Source organism: Venturia canescens, chromosome 7 (assembly GCF_019457755.1).
Source record: "Venturia canescens isolate UGA chromosome 7, ASM1945775v1, whole genome shotgun sequence".
Lineage (NCBI taxonomy): Eukaryota > Metazoa > Arthropoda > Insecta > Hymenoptera > Ichneumonidae > Venturia > Venturia canescens.
The window spans coordinates 8,540,403-8,557,196 of record NC_057427.1 but is presented as its reverse complement, the minus strand read 5'-3'; the positions used below and the strand labels follow the sequence as shown (position 1 = coordinate 8,557,196).

At 39.5% G+C, this 16,794-nt stretch overlaps 3 protein-coding genes across 5 annotated transcripts; 2 read left to right on the top strand and 1 right to left on the bottom strand.

Moving 5' to 3' along the window:
- The first annotated feature begins 117 nt into the window (after positions 1-117).
- Positions 118-3,395, top strand: hook (hook microtubule tethering protein). The gene has a single exon (XM_043424657.1). The coding sequence runs from the start codon at positions 302-304 to the stop codon at positions 2,429-2,431; it is 2,130 nt and encodes a 709-aa protein (XP_043280592.1). The 5' UTR covers positions 118-301; the 3' UTR covers positions 2,432-3,395.
- Dhdds (Dehydrodolichyl diphosphate synthase subunit) lies at positions 3,307-6,158 on the bottom strand. 3 transcript variants are annotated; one of them, XM_043424664.1, is made up of 6 exons: positions 6,025-6,158; positions 4,754-4,923; positions 4,518-4,679; positions 4,304-4,452; positions 4,042-4,226; positions 3,307-3,929 (listed from the first exon to the last, which is right to left on the bottom strand). In XM_043424664.1, the coding sequence occupies exons 2-6, from the start codon at positions 4,912-4,914 to the stop codon at positions 3,693-3,695; spliced, it is 894 nt and encodes a 297-aa protein (XP_043280599.1). In that variant the 5' UTR covers positions 4,915-4,923; positions 6,025-6,158; the 3' UTR covers positions 3,307-3,692. The 3 variants fall into 3 exon arrangements, with proteins under 3 accessions (XP_043280599.1, XP_043280598.1, XP_043280600.1); XM_043424663.1 differs by lacking the exon at positions 6,025-6,158 and adding an exon at positions 5,562-5,769; XM_043424665.1 differs by lacking the exon at positions 6,025-6,158 and adding an exon at positions 5,192-5,465.
- Positions 6,159-6,365: 207 nt separating this feature from the next.
- BRWD3 (bromodomain and WD repeat-containing protein) lies at positions 6,366-16,756 on the top strand. Its single transcript, XM_043424656.1, has 22 exons — positions 6,366-6,943; positions 7,151-7,209; positions 7,306-7,335; positions 7,612-7,671; positions 8,635-8,785; positions 8,868-8,966; positions 9,058-9,395; positions 9,565-9,719; positions 9,798-10,115; positions 10,223-10,640; positions 10,742-10,967; positions 11,057-11,378; positions 11,543-11,738; positions 11,825-12,064; positions 12,170-12,391; positions 12,522-12,900; positions 13,072-13,471; positions 13,639-13,869; positions 13,997-14,177; positions 14,290-14,449; positions 14,559-14,708; positions 14,935-16,756. The coding sequence occupies exons 1-22, from the start codon at positions 6,901-6,903 to the stop codon at positions 15,915-15,917; spliced, it is 5,361 nt and encodes a 1,786-aa protein (XP_043280591.1). The 5' UTR covers positions 6,366-6,900; the 3' UTR covers positions 15,918-16,756.
- The last annotated feature ends 38 nt before the right edge of the window (positions 16,757-16,794 follow it).

The following is a 16,794-nucleotide window of genomic DNA, read 5'->3' as shown; positions in this document are numbered from 1 at the left end:
CTCTCATTGTCATTTCACCAGAAGTTCAACGACGATGTTCTGATTGGTCGATTGTGAAAACTACGCGAGCGCCAGGTAAATAGTTAATTTGACAACATACTATGAGCTGTGTGTGAGCTTTCTTGCTGCTGATACTTGCTGATACGCATTTCACAGATACAACGAGCAGCAGGACAAAAAACAACTCCCTTTATTTGCATCCGTCACGCTCTATTTATTACTAGAAAATAATAAAATACTGTGCCTCGAATATCGTAGTTGCGGAAGCATCTTTACGACGAAAGTAGTTGAAAATTGAAAAATGAGTGACCAACGAGTGAATAGTTTGATAAAATGGTTAGATACTTTCGAGCTGGAAGCGCGACATACAACGATCGAGGATATAAGCGATGGTGCAGCGATCGCAGAGGCTTTGGCTCAAATTGCTCCAGAGTGGTTCACTGCAGCCTGGCGTTCGAAGATTAAAATCGATGTTGGTACAAACTGGCGTTTAAAGATGAGTAATTTAAAAAAAATCATCGAGGCTGTTATAGAATATTACGTTGAATGTTTGAATCAGCCTTTGTCCGATTATGCCAAACCGGACGCCGCGAAAATTGGAGAGAACTGTGACAGCGACGAATTACGTCGTCTATTGCAGCTGGTTTTGGGATGCGCTATTAATTGCGATAGAAAACAACACTACATAACGTTGATAATGAGCATGGAAGAATCAGTTCAACGTGCTATAATGCAAAGTATACAAGAATTGGAGGACAGCATGCACGGACCAAAATTGAGCCTCGGCGGGAGCTTGAATCTGGATGGATCTGATGGAACTGACGGAGCTCAACAGAGATTATTAGCCGAGTTACAAAGTGCGGTCGACTTGAAAGATCAGTTAGGACAACGCTGTCACGAATTAGATCAACAATTGTCTCTCCTGCAGGAAGAGAAAGCAGCACTGATGACGGAAAACAAAAAATTGCAACAGCGTCTCAACGAATTGGACTGTAACGACGAAAGTGGCTCAAGCGTTGTGTATTCAGCACTGAGAAAACAAGTAGAGGATCTCAAAGATGAGATTTTCAAAATCGAAACTTCACGCGATGATTACAGGCTCAAAATGGAACTTATGAAAAAAGAAATTCTAGAACTACGCTCAGAGAATGCGGAATTGCAGATAAATGCTGCCCGAGCTGATAATCTCAAGGATGAAATAGATGCCTTAAAAGAGACAGCTGATCGAGCTGAAAAATATGAAGCTACAATTGAATCTTATAAGAAGAAAATGGAGGATTTGAGCGACCTTCGAAGGCAAGTAAAGATTCTAGAGGAAAAGAATATGGAGTATATGGAATCACGAATCACTTCTGAAGAAGAGTCTAAAAGAGCGGCTCTTGTGAGAAATCATTTAGAATTGTGCAAACAACAATTGGCAGAGTGCCATCGCAGACTCGACGAATCAAACAACAAGTGCGACAAACTAGAATTTGAAGCTAAGAAAATGGAAGCAAAGTTGAGTTCACTGCAGCGTGAAAGAGACAGGCTTGTTATGGAGAGAGATGCTTTGCGCGAGACTAACGAAGAATTGAGATGTACACAAGCTCGAGATATTGAAACTTTAGTAATTCCAGGCAGTTCTGATGATCCCAGTGCCGTTGATTTCATACCACATCAATTAAAGGAAAAAATGTTGTTGCTTCAGCACGAAATCAAAATGCTGAAGCTCAATCAGAGCGGAAGTGATGATAAATTACCCACTGTGCAAGCGCTTCTTGAAGATTCGGAAGAACGTTTGAACACTCTAAGAGAACAAAATCGTAATGGAAACCAACGTATTCTCGAGCTTGAGAACAAATTGGAAGAAGTTACTCAGAATACCACGAGATCTGAAACTAGATCCGATAATACGATTTCTCTGCAACAAAGAATCGACAGTCTTCAAGAGGAATTAAAGAAATCTAACGCTGAACGAGAACAATTAGCAGCTCAAATTGAGGAACGCGATAGTTCTTTACAGACTCAGAAACAAAAAGTGTTCAGTCTGCAGGAGAATTTAAGTCGTAAAGAACTTGAGTGTAACGCGCTTGACGAACGCTACAGAAAATACATTGACAAAGCAAAAAGCGTCATCAGAAGTTTGGATCCTAAACAGAGCAACTCCTCACCGTCAGAAATTGCCCAGCTGCGCAGTCAACTGATAGAAAAGCGTAAAATCATCGAAGACATGGAACGATCCATAAAGGAAGCAAAACTTTTACGAGAAATGGAGGAAAAAATGATGACTTCTGCTTTTTACAACCTTGGATTCACTTGCCATCGCGAAGCTGTTGATCAACATCTCTCTGCATTGAGCTCCAGTCAAGGACACTCTTTTTTAGCTAGACAACGACAACCTGCAGCCAGAAGAACGATTAACCAGTCGTACAATCTCGAATATGTACAATGACGTTAGTTCAGGCAATGATTCATCTTGATGAAAGCCAGTCTCAATATTTCGAGAAAAAAATTGGTTTTTTCTGTACAGCTTTTATCGTAATTGACGCAAAAAAATATATTTTTGCAGAAATTTTCACCCGAAAGTAAAATTAAGGTATGCAATGAGGATCACTGCAATAAACTTTTATCAACTGACATTAATACGTTTGAACGATCAAGAATTTTTTGTTTTTTTAAAAAAAAAAACCTTTTTTTTCTTTATATTCAGAGCATATTTTCATGTTGATTATTTTATATCACCGGTTCATGAATTGAACACTGTATATCAGAGTCTACTATAAAAAATGTTGTTTTTTGTTTCTGTTTATGTGAATATTGACTAAAGTAAGAGGCAAAATCCGAATTTTAATATATAAACTATCGATTTATTCATATTTAAAAAATGGGTAGAATCGTAGATATACCAATCAATCCAGGTTGCATAATTTTGGCTATGAAAGTTTACATCGCATAATTTTAATATACACCCAAATGTGCCTGGACCGAAAGCGAGTTGCCCAGAATAAAATCATGTAGACCCGACATAATGAAATATACCTCGCAGTAGAGAATAATATTGCCATTTGAATGTGAAAAGAATTGCGACGTACATAAAATGGCAGTGCTAATGAAAATAACTGAATGATAATCTTCCAAAAAATGATCTTTCGAAAAATATTAAGTTTCAGGATCACACGATTTTTCTTTTTAATATCCAAAGTGTCGTTATCATTTTGAATACATTGAATTATTAATTGAACCTCTTTTTGTATAATAAAATTATTGCTTAGGAAAAAAAGTATTTGATAATAGAATTAAGTCACGTTATAATAAAAATGTAAATCCTACTGTTTTGGTGTTCTTTTATTGAATATTTTCAAAATTGTAAATACATATATTGTTTTGAAACAATAAATTAATAGTCTAAAAGCGTATTTCAGGAATGATGTTTGTACACGCACGAAAAAAAGGATGGAAAAACTTTATCCGAGTTGGCTTGACTGTATTTTGTCACTTTTCATGATTTTCTATTGCTATCAGTTGCCCTCATTCAAATCAGTCGGAAGATAATAATGGAAGAATATACAAAGTACACACCTTGAGATCGATAAGAAAAAAACAGCCTGATCGGAAACATAGATATATTTTTTTCTCTTTCATTCATCAGATTCCAGTTTTGACCCTTTTTGGCTTTTTCCACGTTTATTATTTTACACATAATGTCGAGTCCATTACGATTTTACTCGAGGAGAACATATACTACCCAACAACTCGTGTCTCTCCCTTTGCAATCTGTTTACGTAAGAAGCTACTCGATTGTCGTACATCGGTTTTGAACTTTTCACTTTTTTCGCCATTGCTTGCAAACTTGAATATTTTCTTTGGTAGTAAAATATAGCTCCTAGCAAATCCCATATACTGAATTCGGGCCATAAAGCTTCTGCGAAGTATATACACGAATAGCTTATCTGGAAAACATAGTCATTGACATTTCATACATCAGTAAACTGAAAGCCTCAACTTCTTAGTTCAGCGACGAAAAAAAAGGTGCTGACAATTGTTGTATGAAGGCACACTTACTTGCCACAGTAAAAAATCACTAAGTCTGACTTCTCCCGAACTACGAATCAAAAGATCAGGCTCCGGCGAGTCGTACGTATAGAGACTTTTGGAAATCAAATCTTCGCTTATATCCTCAGCTGTGATTTCGTTGTTTCTAACGCCTTTTACCACCGCTTTTATAGCTTCCGTTACTTCGTCACTGGCTGCACGTAAATTGAAGGAATAATGAATTGGAAAAATAATCATTATTGCAATGAATATGCAATCAAAAAATGCTCACAAGTGTACGCAAAGGCTATATTGAGTATTGCTTTGTCGTTATCTTTCGTTATTAGCATAGCTTCAGCCATCACTTCTCGAACATCTTCCGGAATCATTGATAAATTTCCTATGATACGTATACGAACTCCTCGCTCCATGAGCTTATCTCTGAAAATAAGGAAACTTGAAAATCTCTATAAATACCAAGAAAACTGATTTGTAGAAGAATTAACCTCTCGTCGAGAAGTTTCTGGAATTTTTCTTTTGCAAGTTTCATGAGGCCTTCTACTTCTTCTTGACTGCGTTTGAAATTTTCTATGCTAAATGCATACACGGTCACTTCTCTTATACCAAGGTCTAAACACCACTGCAGGGTTTCCGCAAGTTTGTCAAATCTAAAAACAACATAACAATAAAATACTTGATAATTTTTCATTTCATTATGTGTATGCTTTTCATAAATCCTCACCCTTTGTTGTGACCTTCAAGGCCTTGAACTTGTAACTTGTTAGCATAACGCCTGTTTCCATCCATAATAAATGCTATGTGTTTTGGAACTCTACCGCTTTTTATTATTTTTACAGCTAACTGCTGCAGAATATTCAAGGTATTTTCTCGTATCCAAGACATTTTCTATTCCTGTTGGCATGAACTTCCATATTATTAATGTTATTGAGATATTATTACATCAACGCTGAAAAATTCAATATTTCGGAAATAAATTTTCACCGAATGTTATAAATTTTACTTCAACAAACTTGAATTAGCGGTAACAATAGTCAGAATTTACTCCAATAGTAATTTGCGAAAATTTGGAAGAATTTTTGTTATCAACTTTTCGGTTGAATACTAATTTTTCTAGAGTATTCTTCGTTTTACATAATAAAAAACGATGTTCAAACATAACCTCCAATCGTCAAATTTACAGAAAGCACAATCATACAGAATTCTTCGGAGTAACATCTCTGAAAAAGATACTTATATAAATTAAAATTTTTTGTTCATTTTATGACGTTCAAATGTGTGTCAGTCATTGAATTTGGGAAAATGTTCACACAACTATGTGCGTATGCACTGAACAATGATGCAACAATGTATGAACACACATCACATGTCACATAAATATTAGAATATAACGAAACTATGATCTCATTTATACAAATTTTTCCACTGTTTTGAAACTGGACAAGTTCACGATCAAGAAAAATAACGAATTGTTATGAAAGATTATTAACAGTAATAAGTTATTCTTATTGAAAGATATTTATTCAACATACTTGAAGGTGTTAATATAAACCGTTACTGACAGATAGAACCCCGATAATATCCACCATCAGATTCAAAAATATGGATGAAAATTTGTAACAGGCCACAAAAGTAGAAAACAATTCGAGATTAAAAATATTAGATGGTGATAATTAATATTTGTTCGAAGATTCTGATGTAATTTTTGTCCAATTCCGGCCATATTGAAAAATAAAGTGCATTTACAAAATAATAAAATTCACGGTGTTGCACGTTTCACTGGGTGTGTTGGTCGAGGTGGAGAGGGAGAACGAGAGAGAAAGCAACAGAAAAAGTATGTTCGTGGTTCGTACACGTGACGATAGATTGACGCGCTACAAATTTTTGCGGCTGCTGTATTGTTTACGAGATTAAAAAAAAGTATGCGAGTGAATGAAACGTGAATTTTTTTGCTCTAAACCGTGTGAAGCAGAGAGATTAATGATATATACATACGGTAAAAAACGAATCTTCTAAAGCAAGAAGAGGGGGGGACTGACGACTAGTCTCTCCGTGTCTTACGGGATGGAAACGACTCGAAGCGCGAGAGAGAAAGACGCGGATTAAAACGTACGTTACGTTACAATCGTCGATTGTCGATGGTTCGATAGTAAAACATATTTATTGTGGGTGTACAGCGGTGGGCTTATATTGCGAGTATATACATATGTGTATGTAAACAACAAAATTGCATCACGATGAGGAATCAACATTGGTAACAAGGGAATACAAGAGAAAACTTTGAAAATATCCGAGTGTGTAAGAGAATTAAGTAAAAAAATAATGAAAAGCACCCGTTCAAAAAATCTTTGATTTGAAAATACGTCAAAGCGCGAATTTTAAAATTAGCAGTGAAAGGGCCAGACGGCGGAAGAAAAAAAAAGTTCAAAGAGCGGGGCGACATATTTAATTATTACGGGTCTGGCGTTGAGAAAAAGGCCGTACGCGCGTTGAATGGTCAGGAATCGTGGCGTTAGCGTCGCGTCGCGTCGCGCGTGGTAGAGTGCAAGGATGTTGGTTCGGCATTGGTGGAGAAAACGAGGGGAGAGCGGAGAAAATAAAGCGATGTCGCGATGAGAGTGGGGAGAAGAGAAGAAAGAACTACTTTTGATCGCGTAGTCGAGCATGGGTGTGCGTAACACGGCTCGAGACTGCCCTCCCCGTGTGAGAAAACTGCAAAATCCCCCGTGAAATGTTAATGCCCCGCGCGCTATGGATCCGAAGAAAGTAGAAAAAAATAAATATATATATACATACACACAACGTCGTTAACACGTGAGTAAAGTGATAGAAAAAAAACAAAAATTGCTCGCGGATTACGAAATAAAAATAATGGAGGCCGGCACGTCGAGGACCGAGATCGCCACAGAGCCAGGTGAGTGACGAGATTTTATGTGTAAATTTGCGACGACGAGAAGTTTTCTCATTTTTCATAAAATTTAAAGTGCGTGTTACGTGTACGTATACATGACCTACAGAAACAACGGACCTTTGCGCTCGGGCAATCCGTGCGCATCTGACAAAAAATCCCATCTAACCGTTCGTTATAAAGACTTGTGTTTTTCTTCTCTTCTCTCGACAGAACTGTACTTTCTCATAGCCAAGTTTCTCGAGGCTGGTCCCTGTCGCGAAGTCTCTAATGTGAGTTACATTTGTCAATTGCATTATCCTATCAATGAATATATTGTCGATATTATAATTGAACCGATAAACACAAAAGTACGCTTGTGTTTTCAGGCGCTGAAGCGGGAATTGGAACGAGCTAAGGTAAGAGCGTTATATATATATACATGTATATACTCGATGCTCTATATGCGTATACATAGGTATATAGCATGGGTTACTTGACGTTTTGCCGGGGCTCAAACTCCGTACTACATAACTGGTGGCTCCACATGGCTTACACGTGGTTTCTGCTTGTCAAAACATTTTAGATTTGCAAGGGTCGTCGAACTTGAATCAATTTTTTAGGGAATGTCAAAGAAAAAAAAAACTTTTTTCGCCATTTTTTTTTCTCACAGTCTTGATCATAATTTTCCTCAGATTTTACCACAAAGGATCGATTGGGAAGGGAATTCGCATAATCAGACTTTCGAAGAGTTGGTAAGTAATGTTCATGCGTTTCTCCTCTTTTGGCCGCTTATCTTTTCGGCACAATGGCCGATCACTTCCGGTTTAGGGAAGAATGCCACACAAGGCGCAAACTTTTAGTGGCCGATCGCTTGTTCTTTCTCTCTTTTCGGCTTTCGTTTGTACAAATTCGCATTGTTGCATAGGCGCAATTGTTACACGAGATATCGAAATCTATACGACCAGCTCTCCCCTCCCCTCAACGCTCTTCTTTATTCCACTCTCCCCTCTTCCCCGATAACCGTTTCTCATGCGTATCTACTCATCGAGCGTATTGCACAAGAGAATACTCATGGCCCAAGCTTCCTTCTCTCTTTCTCTCGGAAACCTCCCTCCACTCGACTTGCGTTCTCCTTTTAACCAATAAGCGCCTATCCCCGGCCATTTTCCACGAGCTGATCAATGAACATATATACTCATGGCTTATTTATAGAATCGCGCATACTGCGCGACGAGTGGTGCCCTCTCATTCGTCCAACTTTTTCTCCGACCCTCCCCATTGGTTCCTCGAGAGGGAACTACTTTCACAGCCGTTTGAATTGTCCCGGGAAGGCTTCGTTTTCTCTTTTCATTCAATTTTTTCGAATAATTATTTTTTATGAAACTTCGTGCATGTAAATTTGACAAAAAAAAACAAAAGATAAGTAGTTACGTGTGCACTCTATCGGAAACTACGTAAAATGTTCACATTCAAAAATTGTTTCTCTCTTCGCCAAGAGAAACGTGTAGTCGCTTTTGTTCATTGTATTCTACACTATTTATGTGTCTAACATTCAAATGTCACATGAGGATAATGGATCTGAGTCTTTCCTGTGACTTCACTAAAAAAAAGAATTATTGCGAATGTTGAGTCCGATATAAATGTCAGATTTCAATGACAATTAAAAGGATAATAATGTCAACGGGCTAACTAGAAACCTTGTATATTATCCACAGGAAAAAAAGTATCCTCACATTGGACCAAGTCATTTATTGCAAATATGCGCAAGAATTGGTCCTGTACTGGAGAAAGAAGTGCCGCCATGCGTACCTGGAGCAATATCTCTTCTCGGAGCAGGCAGACAATCCATGCTCCGCACAAAAGAAGGTAAAATTTTGTACCTTTGAGCGATAAGAAGAATTGCAAGAAAATTCCTATAGTTGGAATTGTACTGAATTTATGTTTTTAGATTTCTTGCAACAAATCGGAGGAATCGTCGCTTATTCAGGAAGATTCGGAGGGAAGCCTTACCTGGACCCGCCTTTGCATTCAACGATCCACAATGTTGGTGAGTTTTATACAATTGATTTATTCATCAAAGAAATAACCACTTTGAGTCAATGAATTTTGGATTTAAACGGATGAATTATTTACCACAGTTCGTGCGATCCAAGGGCGAGAAAATTCAGGACCACTCAGTCGTCGTCAAATCGTACCTACGAAATTTTATTCGAAACTCCAGATGTATCGTCACACTCTCGGACATTTGTCGGCTGTTTACTGCGTCCTGTACGATCGTACAGGCAGATACGTTATAACGGGAGCTGATGATTTACTTGTCAAAGTATGGAGTGTACTCGACGGTCGTTTGTTAGCCACTTTTCGCGGTGCATCCGCTGAAATAATGGACATTACAGTGAATTTCGACAATACTCTGCTGGCTGCCGGAAGCTTAGATCGTATACTTAGAGTTTGGTGTTTTCAAACTATGTCACCGGTGAGTTTTAGTATTTTTCACATGAACTATCACACACTGAGATTAACTTTGGGAATGTTCATAATTTTGCATGTGTGAGACGTGGAGAAAAATGAAAAGAAAAAATGGACAATATTTCAATCGATACAAAATTCAAACTGTGTGAATTAAAAACTAATTTACTCCGTAGGTTGCTGTTTTATCCGGGCATTCTGGTATGATAACATCAGTTAATTTTTGTCCAATTTTATGCAATGGAATTAATTACTTGGTGTCAACAAGCACCGATGGATCGGTTGCATTTTGGCCCCACACCAAGAAGTACAACGAACGTGCAGTTTTCCAGTAAGTTTAACTTTCAACGATTCCCTGGCTACTTTGTTGTCACGATGATACATTGGTTTTTTTTTTGTTCATTTGCAGGACAAAACCGATTCAGTATCATGAAAAAATGCGACCTGGACAAGCACAAATGATTTGTGCGTCGTTTAGTCCGGGTGGCGCATTCATGGCGGCCGGCTCGGCCGATCATCACGTTCGTGTTTACGCGATGCTCGGTGACGAAGGTCCGCGCAGAGTTCTCGAAGTCGAAGCTCATTCAGACACCGTAGATAGCATTCAATGGGCTCACGGTGGCTTAAAATTTATTTCTGGCTCTAAAGACGGTACTGCTAACGTTTGGCATTTTGAGCAGCAACAATGGATGCATAAACGCCTCGCGATGACAACGAAACTTCCTGGGTACGATTAAAAAAATTTGATAAAATAATTTTCGATCTCAAAGACCTGGAATTTAATAAATTCGAAAATTCCCACAAATTTTTTCTCACTAGAAAATTATTTTGCAGCGAACCCGAGTCCGACGACGAATCAAGCAAAAAGACCAAAGTTACGATGGTTAGTTGGGACGTTAGCGACGAGTGGGTAATAACGGCGGTTAGTGACAGTTCGTTAAAAGTCTGGAACGCGCGGACAGGCGAATTGACCAAAGTTTTGAGAGGACACAAGGATGAAGTTTTCGTTCTCGAATCTCATCCAATCGATCCTCGAGTGATATTGAGCGCTGGACATGACGGACAATTAATTATTTGGGATGTGTTAAACACCGAGCCGATTGTTTCTTTTCAAAATTTCATCGAGGGACAAGGCAAGGGAGCAGTTTTCGATGCTAAATGGTCGCCCGATGGTACTATGCTCGCGGCTACGGATTCTCATGGTCATTTATTAATGTACGGATTTGGTTCTGGACCTGAAAAATTGAAAATTGTGAGTTGCCAAAATTCCTGTTGGTTTTTGTTATTATTCTCTTGTCACCTTGTTTCCACTATTATTAATAAACAAAAATCTCCTTGGAATTCAATTTGCAGGTACCAAAAGAATTGTTCTTTCATACGGACTATCGGCCGTTGATTCGCGATACCAATAATTATGTTTTGGACGAGCAAACGCAAACAGCACCGCATCTCATGCCACCACCTTTTCTCGTCGACGTTGATGGCAATCCTTATCCCCCTGCGTTACAGCGCTTGGTACCAGGACGTGAAAATTGTCGTGGGGAACAGCTCGTACCAAATATTGCGGTTGGTGCTAGTGGTAGGTTGCTCTGGGAAAATAAATAAAAATCGAAACAATTTTTCATTCAAATATTTTGTATTGAGAAAGAATATATTTCCTTTCTACAGGAATGCAAGAAGTGATAGAAGGTCTGCCAATGCACGAGCCTCGCTCGAACATCGACAGGCTTATAGAGGCTTTGGCTCAACGACAAAATATTCATGGTCAAGATGGAGAACCGATTGATGAACGCGATGAAAATGGCGAACCTCAAGTCCGTCAAATAGCTAGTCCGCGTGGCCATCGACCTGGTTTGCGAAGAGCTGGTGATGTCGAGGGAATTCGACAGACTAGCGGAAATTGGCAAAGGGACAATACGACGCCCTGGAACAAGCCGATTCTTGCTCGACCCGTACATCCCGCGATACGCAAAACTCAATCAAGATTGTTGTGAGTGTTGTTCATTCATTTTTTCCAAATGGAGAATAATTTTTGTTATTCTCCGATTTAAGTTTCGATTGGAATAAATAAAGCATGAAAAATGTGCATTTACCTGATGATGTGTTCATCCATAATTCGTAAAATAACATTCTAATGTTTCTTTTTGATTCCAGAAATGCAACTGCTGAAATGGAATTAGAAAATTGGCGGCGCGAGATGAAACGCAGACCTCAAGCAGCAGCGACGACGCTAGCGACTCAAGGAAATATTGGCACTCGAGCGGCCAATCGGAAGCGCAACAGAGGCATAAGACACGGCTACAGAACGCGAGCTGCGCGAGGAGAGGAGCAGGACGACGATGACATCGACGTAAGTGATGAAAAAATCAAACTTTTCAAATCTTATACAAAAATTCGTTTTTTCGGAAGTAATTTTCATAAGTTTCTGTTGATTAGAATATCGATGAAGGCGGATCCGGTAGTTCGGTTAGTAACAACAGCAACGATTCTTCCGCCGAAGAATTAAGCTCGGACACGACGACTTCCGAATCCAGTAGCGAATACTCAGACTGGATCGCGGATCACGGTCTCAATCTCGAGCCACCAAAACGTAGCAAACGAAAGCGTGTCAACAAAGTTTCTAGCCCACCTTCCGGCGATGCGGATCGAAAGAGAAACGAGCCGCGAAAGAAGAAGGTAAATTTGTAATAAACAATGAACAAATTTAATTGGAAACTGCGACTGTAATAACAAATTCACGTGAATTCGAATTTTAATGATAATTTATATTTTTCATATCAGTTACCAGTCGCACCTGCAGAGGTGACGGATGTTCCGGATATTTTCCGTCCATCGGAATGGCTCACCGAAGCTGTGCCTCACAAAACGCCTTATTATCCTCAAATGGGCGATGAAGTAGTTTATTTCCGTCAAGGTCATCAAGCGTATATCGATGCTATTAGACGGAAAAAAGTCTACGATCTCGGACCTCGATCCGAACCGTGGGCGAAAATTAATTTGAGGGTTTGTACTGTATTATTTTAATTTGAACTGTCACCTATTTCACGATTTCAAGAAATACAAGTACCAACCGAAACGAAAAAATGTTTTTCTATGTTTCAATTTTTCAATAATTAATCTTCTTTTGCAACAGGCACACGAATTCGTTAAAGTCGTAGGAATAAAATACGAAATTCGTCCCCCACGGTTATGCTGCTTAAAATTAGCTCTCATGGACGAGGATGGCCATTTGACGGGTCAAAATTTTACCATCAAGTATCACGATATGCAAGACGTCGTTGACTTTTTGGTTCTGCGACAAACATTCGATACTGCCCTCGGTCGTAATTGGTCGGAGGGCGATCGTTTTCGGTGTATTATCGACGATAGTTGGTGGATGGGAACGATCGAAACGATTGGACCGTACGACGAAGCTTTCCCCGAATCTTATTTCTTGTGTTTTGGAGTCCGATGGGACAATGGCGAAGATGAAAAAGTTAGTGCATGGGATCTTGAAGCAGTTGATTACGACAGTACGTATTTTTTTTCTTCTAACCAGAATTATTTATCTGTGCAAACAAGCCCAAGCTTTCTTTGCTGCATTTATTATTTTCTCATGATTGATCGAGAAAATAGAACGGAGTCTTGGAAATACATTGGAGAAGTGACAACAATTGACTAATGTTGATGAAATTTCCTAACAGGACTTCCGTCCGTGGTCGGTGGAGCCGTTCCCGTTTTACCAGAGGAATTGCAAACGATATTGTACCAACCGCAACCAGAAGAATGGCCGATGGGAGATCGTGAAGCAGCTTGTCGTAGAATATCACGTGGTTTGGACCAAGTGATGGGTTTGGCGATAGCCGAGCCTTTCACAGCACCGGTCGATCTTAATCTCTATCCTATTTATTCTTACATTGTCGAATATCCTATGGATCTTTCGACCATCAAAGCGAGACTGGAAAATCACTTTTACCGTCGGATTACGTCGGCACAGTTTGACGTTAGATATCTAGCCACTAACGCTGAACAATTCAACGAGCCGCACAGTCAAATAGTCAAACGTGCTAGAATCATCACCGACTTGTGCCTGAAAATCATTAAGTAAGATTCTCGTGCATATCTTTTCTGTGATTTCAATTCTCAATCAATTTTCGTGTATTCGCACATTGATACTTCCATTCATCAGATGATACCTCAACAAATCTATCGCTGTCAATACTTTTTTGTGTTTCGAAAATTTGACTATTTGTTTTCTTTTTTTTTCGTAGAGAAAATGTCGAGTTGGACATCCCGGCAGTTTATCACCAGCTGGTCGACACTTATCATTCATCAGACTCCGAAATAGACGTCGAGTCAACGAGAGAACGACCTTCGACGAGCCGTCAAAGACCAACGACCTCACGAAATTTAAGGTCTCAGGAAGTTTCCAAAGATTGGAGAATAGCGTGTCGGCAATTGTTGGAAACTCTGTGGCAATGCGAGGATTCGATACCTTTCAGGTTTGTGTTGAATTAGCTCATTATCTATCATTTTAGTGTTATATAATATCACATTATGTGAACATCATTAGAAGCTTAAATTTCCTGACTTTACGATATCGATCCAACTGCTGTTTTTTCCTTCCAGGGAACCTGTCGATCGATTAGAAAATCCAGATTATCATCACATAGTTGATACGCCGATGGATCTACGGACCGTTAAAGAAGACTTGATCGGCGGAAATTACGAAAGTCCTCTAGAATTTGCCAAAGACATGAAACTGATTTTTACAAATAGTAGAAATTACAATACGAACAAAAGATCACAGGTACGTTAATAAACCCTAAGCATCGCTCTAGTTTTTAGACTACTACGGTCGCATTCGCTATATTTCGGTTTCCATGTATTCATTGTAATTTTTTTTTTTTCATATTTAACAGATTTATTTGATGACGATAAGACTGTCAGCGATGTTCGAAGAACATATGCGAAAAATAATATCGACTTGGAAAACAGCGAGACGACGAAGTGAAAATGCCAAAGCAAAGGCGAAAGCGAATCAAAGGAAAAAGGTTAAAACACGACTGACCAATGGAGCTGGTGAGTGGTTTAAATGTTTGTGTTAAAAAAGAAAAAATAATTTCGTTCCGAAACAAACAACTTTCCGCTTTGCCTTCATTTTCAAACAAAATTTGTGTCTGTGTTCCAGGACCATCGAGAGCTAAAAGCGAAGATTCTTCGGACGATGACGACGACAATGTCAATGGTGAAAATGATGACGAAGAGCCTGAAGAACCGGAAAGGAACGAAATCGAACCAACGAGGCAACGAAGAAGGCCACAAAATCCTGATGCACCGGGTTAGTAACGAATTTGTCCAAAATTCTTCCAATAATTATAAATGTTGAGTCGTATTGACTCAAGTTGGATCGTCATTTTCATTAAATCGAGATGCCCTGTATTTTTAAAATGAATTTTGACTTCATCAGGAAAAATAGTTTTTCAATACTGACTTTGGGAAATTTTGTTAGGCAGGAACTGAATAAAAGTTTTGTTACTTTAACGTTTGCTTATTATCCTTAACAGGACCGTCGACATCGCGAATGACAAACGGTCATAGCAAGTCGGCAGGCAATTCGTCTCGTCAATTGAGAAATTCGCGCGTGACGGCATCGAAAAAAGTGAAAAACAGTGAGAGCGAGGCGAGTGAAAGTGAGATGTCGATGGAGAGTGACAGTAGTTTTGAGGAGACGAGACGCCGTACTCGAACGCGAAAGCCGGTTAGTAGTGTGGCCGACAGTGATTCGGGCGACAGTTACAAGCCGGGAGCTCGTGGAAAGCAGACTCGAAAGAATCGTGCGAAAAACAGTAAGAAGCCTCGTCAAAAGGTGCAGCCGAGGCGGTTGGTGGTGCATGAGGATGAAGAAGAGGAGGAAGAAGAACAAGAGGAGAACGAGGACGAGGAGCAGGAGAACGATGCTAAAAGTTCGGGAGATGAGAGTGAAGAAGAAGAGGAAGAGAACGAAATTGTAACGCGCAATACGACGCGATCACGAACGACGGTCGTTAAGAAAACGCAGCAACGAGTACCACAAGGGAGCAACGCGAGCGAAGAGGGTGAAGACAGCGAAGATTCCGACAGCGAGGACAGCGACGAGGTCGATGACGACGAGGAGGGAGGAGAGCAACGCAGTGAAAACGGGCAAACCGCGATTGCAGACAACTCGGACAGCGACGACGACGACGATTCCGAGGTAAACGTCGAATCAAGCAGATCACAGAGAACCGTTCGTTCAACGAGGACTTCCGAAAACGACGACGAAGAGTGCGAAACTACACGAAGAATCGGGAAAAGACCTCGTTACAACGTCGATAGTGACGACGACGATAACGATGACGACAGCAGCGGCAACGCACCCGTTAGAAATCGTCGCAGCGTTAAAAGACGATATTACGCAGAGGAGAGCGACGAGGAGGGTGTCGCCGAACCAGGCATCAGCATCAGCAGTCGCGGCCGCGTCAGAAAAATGACTGCCCGGGCTCGTGCATATCTACGCGAAGCGCCCTAACGCTCTTTCCCATGCTATTAGAAAATAAATGTGTACATATATATGACATTTCGAAAATTGCGCTACCGAAGATGTTTTTCGATCCAAGTGGCTGGGAAATTTCATTCAAAAATCTTCGTTCTAATTCAATATTAGACACCGCGATAATCGTGTTAACTTCGTTTCAAACACACCCATCACTGGTCAAAAAAAATTGTGAAAGCGAAATATCTGCAATAGCAAAGAAACTCCTTTAATGCCTCGACAAAAATTGAAATCTCATTCAATACGTTGAGGCAAATTATTGTTCGGTCAAACGAGTAGTAGAGAATTTCATGAACTCTCGATTATTATTTTCATCTTTTTCTTCGAAGGATACAAAGAACGAAAATCACGTTCCATCATGTATACATTTTCGGCGCAATCCTAAAATCGTGAATACGTAAAGTATCCAACCGTGTGTTTTTCTCTCCTGGCCATTCTTTTCGTAGATTTAAAATTGAATAATTTAAAAATAGGTAACCACAAGGAGAAACAACCCACTGCCAACGTCGGAGCAAGTTTGTTAAAAAACAAAAATCGAAAAAAAAACACTTCGCTTGTGTTGGAGCGTTTTATTGGTGGTGTTCGAAAAAAAAAAACGAGAATTGATTGTAATTAAATTAGGTGTTAGGAGTACCTGGATTTGTCGCTAATTACATTTCCCTTTGAAATGATGAGGTTGCAACGAAAAAAAAAAAACTGGTACCACGAATATTTTGCCTCTACTTCATCGTTTTGTGGCACTCTGAGTTACTGAGACGACGTTTCAGACACGAAACCTTTCACTATTGAAAATAAAACCTTTTGTTTTCATTTAACATAGTAGGTCTACCAAATATGCTAAACAAAATTGTTA